At 41.8% G+C, this 8,202-nt stretch overlaps 2 protein-coding genes across 5 annotated transcripts in view; one reads left to right on the top strand and one right to left on the bottom strand.

Moving 5' to 3' along the window:
- Positions 1 to 2,390: 2,390 nt before the first annotated feature.
- On the top strand, positions 2,391 to 6,079 carry LOC119330496 (histone-lysine N-methyltransferase ATXR4-like). Of its 4 annotated transcripts, none has more exons than XR_005160130.1 (9): positions 2,391 to 2,628; positions 2,698 to 2,793; positions 3,084 to 3,139; positions 3,314 to 3,440; positions 3,638 to 3,707; positions 3,771 to 3,956; positions 4,556 to 4,627; positions 4,740 to 5,042; positions 5,998 to 6,079. XR_005160130.1 is itself a non-coding variant. In XM_037603605.1 (8 exons), exons 1-8 carry the CDS (start codon positions 2,434 to 2,436, stop codon positions 4,856 to 4,858), a joined length of 921 nt encoding a protein of 306 aa, XP_037459502.1. In that variant the 5' UTR covers positions 2,391 to 2,433; the 3' UTR covers positions 4,859 to 5,213. The 4 variants fall into 4 exon arrangements, 1 of the variants encoding a protein (XP_037459502.1); XR_005160131.1 differs by lacking the exon at positions 5,998 to 6,079 and adding an exon at positions 5,318 to 5,497 and having other exon boundaries at positions 3,777 to 3,956; XR_005160129.1 differs by lacking the exon at positions 5,998 to 6,079 and adding an exon at positions 5,318 to 5,497.
- Positions 5,877 to 8,202, bottom strand: part of LOC119330495 (cinnamoyl-CoA reductase 2-like) — a 12,613-nt gene continuing 10,287 nt past the window's right edge. Inside the window, exons 4-6 of the mRNA XM_037603604.1 lie at positions 7,100 to 7,262; positions 6,594 to 6,783; positions 5,877 to 6,176 (exon numbers count right to left, since the gene is read on the bottom strand). Of these exons, the coding sequence (XP_037459501.1) occupies positions 6,044 to 6,176; positions 6,594 to 6,783; positions 7,100 to 7,262 (486 nt within the window). The 3' untranslated portion in view covers positions 5,877 to 6,043. The remainder of the gene's footprint in view (positions 6,177 to 6,593; positions 6,784 to 7,099; positions 7,263 to 8,202) is intronic.

Below are 8,202 nucleotides of genomic sequence, written 5' to 3'. Positions count from 1 at the left end.
ACTCATAATACAAATCGTCATCGAGTGTTAAGCGTGCAGACCCTACGGGTTCGAGAACTATGTAGACATGACTGAGACACATCTCCGGTCAATAACCAATAGTGGAACCTGGATGCTCATATTGTCTCCTACATATTCTACGAAGATCTTTATCGGTCAAACCGCATAACAACATACATTGTTCCCTTTGTCATCGGTATGTTACTTGCCCGAGATTGGATCGTCGGTATCATTATACCTAGTTCAATCTCGTTACCGGCAAGTCCCTTTACTCATCTATAATGCATGGTCATGTGACTAACTCATTAGTCACATTGCTTGCAAGGATCATAGTAATGTGCATTACCGAGAGGGCCCAGAGATACCTCTCTGATACACGGAGTGACAAGTCCTAATCTCGATCTATGCCAACTCGACAAACACCATCGGAGACACCTATAGAGCATCTTTATAATCACCCAGTTACGTTGTGACGTTTGATAGCACACAAGGTGTTCCTCCGGTATTCGGGAGTTGCATAATCTCATAGTCTGAGGAACATGTACAAGTCATGAAGAAAGCAATAGCAGAAAAACTAAACGATCATTATCCTAAGCTAACGGATGGGTCTTGCCCATCACATCATTCTCTAATGATGTGATCTTGTTCATCAAATGACAACACATGTCTATGGCTAGGAAACTTAACCATCGTTGATTAACGAGCTAGCCAAGTAGAGGCACACTAGGGACACTTTGTTTGTCTATGTATCCACACATGTACTAAGTTTCCGGTTAATAAAATTCTAGCATGAATAATAAACATTTATCATGATATAAGGAAATATAAATAACAACTTTATTATTGCCTCTAGGGCATATTTCCTTCAAGTGCTTTAACTTTTCGAAAGATGAGATGCTTAATATATTTGATGATTGCAACTTGAGTGAGTATATTCATCGTCCTTATGAACCCTCCATTGATCCCTTGCACCCAACCCCTAAAGAACCTAACATGCTTTGTAATTTGAGAACCGTAAATCTTTTTGTTAGAGGTCTTCCTAATCGTGCTCTTCATAGTATGAAAAAACTTGTATGTGCTTATACTTTGTAGAATGACTTAGAAAAACGACATCCAAATTATTCTCTTAAGAGATTCGATGAGAATCTACACAAGATTACCGTTTTCCGTAAGATCATCAAGCCCGATGATCCCAACTTTGATAAGTACTTTTTTGTACTTAGAGATCTTATTCTTGTTAGAGAAAATCCTACCACCCTTGCTAATATTATCACCAAAGCTATTCATATTCATTCTCTTGAAAAATGTCATGTTCATGCAACTAATGAGAATAATGATTTACGTGATCAAGAAGATGATGACATTGGTGAACATTGTTATTGTGATAAGAGCATTGACGATGATGATAAGGAGTATGAAAAGATATTGAGAAATCTTAGTCTCATGGTGAATGTTCGTAGAGATTATATGTTCGGTGGAAAGGAATGGATTCTTGGTTGTGGTTGCACCGATCACATGGCCGGCGACAAAGACATGTTCCGTGAGCTTGCTAACAATGATCGTCCACGCAAGTATGTGACTTTTAGAGACAACTCCAAGTACAACGTGCATGGCCTTGGTAAGGTGGGCATATCACATGATAGCTCACTCAAAAATGTTACATTGTCGAATCTCTTGGATACAGTCTACTTTTTGTATATAAACTTGCCGACTTTGGTTTTAATGTTCTATTTACTAAAGTAGATTGTCAAGTTTTTTGTCGAGATAATAATATATGGTTTTCATCGGTGTGCGCGTAGAGATGATTTATACATTGTTGATTTCACTAAAAAAAATGAAACCTCACACATGTCTTATTGTAAAATATTCTAAAGGATGGTTATGATATAGAAAACTAGGACATGTTGGGACCTTGCAAATAATCTAATCAAAAGGTGATCATATTCTTGGTGTTAAAAATGTTACCTTTGACAAAAAATAGACTTTATAGTGTTTTTCAAGCAGAAAAAGTTGCCAATGAAAAATATCAATGCTACGAGGAGACCACTTAAACTAATCTTTTTGGTCCAAATGCTTACACTGGTACTCGCATTTTCCTGCATTTATTTCAGGCCTTTCGGTGTTGTGCGTTTAATGGGAGGAGACGTTCTCGTTGATCACAAATGTGTACGTGGCCACTTTGTCATACCAGGCCGTTTTCTCGAAGATGCTCATAGGGATATGATGTATGTATATGCGTTTATACTTTATATAGAGATAGATGTACGTGCGTATGTTTTTTATAGGGATGAGTAGATGTGCGTATGTATTGGGTTGAGAAAAAACGAGATGATTTTTATGAGACGACTGATAGTCGGCCCAATTACCGTTGATGAAGCTCAGTTGGCAGATACAACCAGATCAACGGGTGTGATCTCTTCTCTGCATTCCCAAATGTCCCTCGTCCGCCGCCGCCTCCTCTCCACCGCGGCGGCGGTTGCCGCTGCTCGCGGCCCACCGCCGGTTCGCGTCGCCTTGACGGACTCAGCCGGCCGTGGAGTCTTCGCTACCCGCCCCATCGCCAACGGCGAGGTCCTCCACTCGGCGCAGCCTCTCGTCACCCATCCGTCCCGCTCTCTCTTCCACGAGGTGAGCGCGCCCCCACTTGCTTCATATTGGCTACGAATGGAGCGAACTATATCGGATTGGTCTCCTCAGGTGTGCTACCGCTGCCTCAGGAGGAAAGCGGGGAAGGGCGGCGACTCCAGAGGGGACTGCTACTTCTGCAGCGACGCGTGTCGGGAGCATGCCGAGGTGAGGATGCCTTTGCACTGTTCCTCCTGCAGATTCAGTAGGTTTTAGTGGTTTGTACAGTTCCAGTAAGGACAGTCTATGCTACCTTGTTCTTCTGTGAGCAATGACTTTAGTCTTCACATTATTCTGAATAAAGAGATTGAGATATGCCATGACCGCTTAACTTTATTTTATGATGCTTCTTCGACTGTCAGACGGATAAAAGATACCATTGCTAATTCCGCTTCTTTCGGAAGAGCAAAATTACTGTCTCTTTTAGCGGCTAAGATGTGTGGTTTCATCCTGTTTAGGGATTCCATGGCATTGAAAAGAAGGCGGATTGGTCTTTGTTAGATGACCACTGTAGGTATGTTTGTTACTACATTTCATCTTGATGTTGATGTGCATCTCCTGACTTCTCTCTAATAACGTTGTCAGTTATATTCGTTTTGTTATTGTTACGATATTGCCGTTTTGCTTGACATTCGATTGTCAGTGTAGCATCCTGGCTTATCTGTCTTTATTCTTGTGTGCTCTGAAGTTCACGTGGTCTCAAGTACCCATACATGGTCAAGCGGCTAGCTTGCATGGTTATATCAGGAGATGTTGGTGCAGATTGTCTTGACATTCTTCAGCCAGCCCAATTGCACCAGGGTACACTTATTGAGGTAGCCCTTTTTTGCGAGCTGTCGAGCTAGTTTTTTTTACTGAGAATGGAGTTGATTTTTTCTTATGCTTCATATGTCCATCTTCACAGCTGTAACTATTATCATCGCAGAAAAAAGAATGTCATAGCATTCACATGTTTCTTTCCCTATGTTGTTGTACGGTTGGTCCTGACATGGATATAATTGGAATATAATAGATGGAAGAGGAGTTTGAATTGTTGAAGTCCACTTTTAGGAAGGCAGGGTTTCAGGAAGAACTCACAACTTGTATCCTTTTATATCTTATTTCACCCTCTCTATCATTTGGTTTTCCTGGAGTTTCTTTGACAGTATTAGTTTTGACCAAACAATGGTACATCAATGTACTTGCAAGAATACGTGTAAATGCATTCCGTATTGAATTGGTTGCAAGTTCATATGAGGATCTTCTATCCTCAGCAGTAGCGTCGGTAACATGTGATGCATCAGTTGGCAATGCTGTATATATGCTCCCCTCGTTCTACAACCATGACTGCGGTATGGCTCTTCACATGCTCCTGTTAACGGGAAAAGGGGATATTAATATTTACCATAATGGCTCTCATTATGACTTCTGAAGTTTTTATTTGAAAGCAAGGATATGACTTCTAAAGTTCTTATTTGAAAGCAAGGATTTAACTGCTGCATTTCCTTGTGACGTAGAATTTGTTGTTGTCTGTTGTGGCATATGAAGTGTTGATTGTGCTGTCTGAGTTTTCAGTATTATTTCAGTACTATGCAACTCCAAGTTATATCCACTAATCACTAATGTACTACTACCTCCGATCCATAATAAGTGTCGCAGTTTTGAACTAACCTTAGTTTAAAACTGCGACACTTATTTTGGATCGGATGGAGTATTTGTTTGCTTTCATTGCACTCGATGATGAAATACCTATATTGTTTTACATTCGAAACAAGATAAATTATCTTCCAATTGATGCATTAGAAAGAAGATTGCTAGTATAATGGTGACACACAACAATGGATGTAATTCCATCCTATAAGCAGCGATTTTTCTACTTGCTTGGGTATCACTTCCCTTTCTTTTCAAATTCAAATCCAAATATTCATATTCTTTTCCTGTCAACTTGCAGATCCAAATACTCACATAGTTTGGCTTGAAAACGCAGACGCTAAATTGACGACCCTTCGTGATATTGACGAAGGTATAGATAGGTGTAGCAGTACCTATGTAGCCTTTGTTCTCTTGACAACAGTTAAAGCAAAAACACTGATGGGTACCAATATCTTAATGCTGCTCTTTTGCATCTGTCATAGGTGAAGAGCTGCGCATCTGCTACATTGATACAAGCATGGATGTGAACGCCAGGCAGAAGATTCTCACTGAAGGATTTGGCTTCCAGTGCCGTTGCCAACGGTGCTTATCTGGGGACTAAAATTCATCGTTTACCTTAATGGTCGCTTCCCTCGACGTGCGTGACATCAGTTTCTGCTATGGTTCATTTAATTCACATAAGGTCGCCGACCATGAGGACTGCACCTCTGCATCTGATGAAGCCAGTAGGCGCCAACACTTGCAGGTTCCTGTATCAAGATATGCCCCCAGTGTGAAGTGAACTGGTAGAGTCCAAATACTAAACATTATTGATTAATACTACTTAATAGACAGTTTTATAGGTTGCCGTTGACCAAGTGCTAAAGATTGTAAGTTGACATTGTAAGATCATTAGGTCTTTGTTTAATGCCATTGTTGAAGTTTCACACATGTATTCAATCTTGATGCATTCGCTATATACTTCTGTCAAAGCTACCATGAGTTTTTCTTTTTTCAAAGGAAAGCTACCATCAGTTGTTTCTGAAAGAAATCTGTCTTCACATCCTCATTTCTTATGCAGGTTAAACATGAACAGTGAACCTGTTGAGCTATCTATGATGTGGAGAAAGAAGAATCAGTTAAAACATAATAAGTTCAGTTCCCTGGATAATAGGCAAACATAATATTTTAACTTCAACTGTACAGTGTCCTTTTGATTTGTAATGTTAAGATAGTTCAATCACTATCCTTCCAATTTGCAGAGAGCTGCTTCATCGTCGCTCCTGTTTTCAGTTTAATTTAGTGATCAGTTGATGAATGGAATCGATTTTCATATTAACAGTTCTGTAGCTCCCACTCTCTACATACTTTTAGAGTTTCATTGACCCCGACAAACTGAGACATTGGGGAAACATGGGCCGCCTGCACATTTTCTAGTTATGCTTTCTGGGAAGATGTACTCGTCGAACTGAGGATGTCCGGCTCATACCGTGCCGAATTTTGTACACCAACAGTTGATACATACAGGTCTTTAAAAATGGTCAGTATAGTCCTAGTTAAGCAAGTTCAGCAATCTTATACGACACAGCAAGTCACTCAGAGAAGCACCAGAACATTGCAGCTATTTTACTCGAAATACCTCAAGACTCCGCAAAAGAAAGGCTTGCATAATGTTTATTTATTTAATTATTTTTATGGTAACATTATTCCCTTGATGATTGTGTCACCAACTTATTTTGTTTCTCTGTTTACATGATTCAGAAATAATTTGCAAGGATCAACAACCAAGCTTGTCCCAGTTGCATGCTCAGTTCAGGAGTCCAGATGCTCGGTAGGATTTGACGCTGTCCCCCAGGGTCTTCTCTACAGGCCTGAAGGTCCACCCTAGCTTCTGAAGTTTCTCTGAACTATAAACAAGATTTCCTTCCACTTCCGTAAAGCTACATAGAAATTTGGAGAGAAAAATAAGTTTCATCCAAGCTAAGCATGGAAAAGCAGGGGTGAAGGACACACATCGAGCAGCATTTGGTGATATGGTGAAACAACATTGGTTCATTAAAATTTTAAAGTCCATATCACAAACTACATGCTCACTGGCATGGATACAATTCTAGGAATGTGAATCTCTATTAGGCTTTAGTCAATTTGTCAATCCCCGTTCAAGTACTTGAATTCTACAATTAGTAATATCAGGAAAGACAAATGGATGTTGAATTCTTCTAGTACCTTTTCGAAGTGAACTGAAGGTTATTTATCCTTCCTTCTTAGGCAGTGCCAACTAACTCATGATATGTAGAACTAAAATAGCCATAGCGCTGGTAAGGTAAAAAAAGTTGCCTGCTGAGGAAGGCGCTTACCTTTTGGGATATGTGTAGGTTGGATACAAGGTCTTCAGTATGTTAACCATATCACAGACTTTTATTGCAGGTGCATTACATATGTACCGTCCGGACATCTCTGGATTCTCATACGCCAGAAGAATAGCATCAGCAACATCACGAACATCCACTATATCCCTGCTTTTATTTTCTACAGTATCATGTTCTCCTGCAAAAAGATAAGTGTTTTAGTAATACAGAAACAGAATTATAATCCTAAACTAGTTTGGTGAACAGCTTCATTTTTTTTGAGGGATGGTGAACAGCTTTATTTTAATGATATGCAGTTATTTTTTGCAATTTAGTATCTTTTTTTACCATGTGACACATGTGGTAACAATTCAAACAATTCAAATAAATAAGTAGTATCCTTTTTTTCAGTTGGAAAATGTGCAACCGAGTGCAGAGATCCTTTTTGATGTCCATAATTTTTATAGTATAATGAAAGCAAAGAGAAGACAGACATAACAACATAACACACCCACCTTTCAAATAGTTAAGGAGAATTTTACTGCTTGAATTTATTGTAGACTGCATCAAGGGTCCAATTACCAATGATGGGCATATAGTTACAATGTCCAACCCAGTTTTTGCTGCATAAGCAAAAGCCTCGCGCTCCGCCAGTGTTTTGGAAAGGTAATACCAATCCTGTCAAATAACAACACATGTTTGTTTTGAATGGGTGATCCAGAAAAAAATTATCTTTTATAAGAATAACAAGACAGGAGCAGTATCTTGTGTGGTTAGCGGAAGAATTTTGTATTAACCTAAAGTTGTGTTATGACCGGCATATTAGGGGCTTAGCCCAGTGGGTTGTGGCTCAAGTTATCTTATTGTTATTAGGGGTTTAGCCCAATTATCTTATCGTTATTAGGGTCGTTTGCTTAGGAGTCAAGTAAACCTCTTTATATAAGGAGAGGAGATGTATCAATCTAATCAAGCAAGAAGCAATCATTATTTGCTCGGCTTCCCTTAGGGAGCCGGGAGACCTAACCCTAGCCGCCTCTTGCGCCGCCGTCGCCTTTTCTCCACCACGCAAGGACGGCACCCAGCCGCCGGCCGCCGCGCCCTCGTCCTCGTCTTCCTCCATCTTTTCCCTACAATCTCCGCCCTAGAACCGGCAGAACCTAGCTCCTAACACCTTGGTATCAGGTAGCTCAGTTTCGATCATGTCTTCGCCGCCGCCCATCCCGTCGCTTCCGCTGCCGACCGTCACCACCACGCCGCTGGCCTTCTCCACCGCGCCGCTGGTCGCATCCTCCGGCGCCGCCACCACCCAGATGACGGCGCCCTCCACCGCACCACCGACCGCCGCCTACACTCCGGAGGAGATCACCGGGGTCCTCAACGATCTCGTCACCGTCGTCCAGGGGATACAACTATACCTAGCCGGCACCTACGGGCCGCCGCCGCCCTTGCCGCCGGCCGCCGCGACCTGGCCAGCCGCCCTGCCGTGGTATTCGGCACCCGCAGCGCCGACCGGTCCTCTACACCACCACTGGCCGCTTCAGCCGCCGTCCGCCGTCGCGCCCCAATGGCCGCAGTGGCCGGCGCCGGCCCTCGCTGCGTCACCCACGCCACCCGGGTC

Source organism: Triticum dicoccoides, chromosome 7A (assembly GCF_002162155.2).
Source record: "Triticum dicoccoides isolate Atlit2015 ecotype Zavitan chromosome 7A, WEW_v2.0, whole genome shotgun sequence".
In the NCBI taxonomy this organism is placed as follows: Eukaryota; Viridiplantae; Streptophyta; class Magnoliopsida; order Poales; family Poaceae; genus Triticum; species Triticum dicoccoides.
This window is presented reverse-complemented; position numbering and strand designations above follow the sequence as displayed.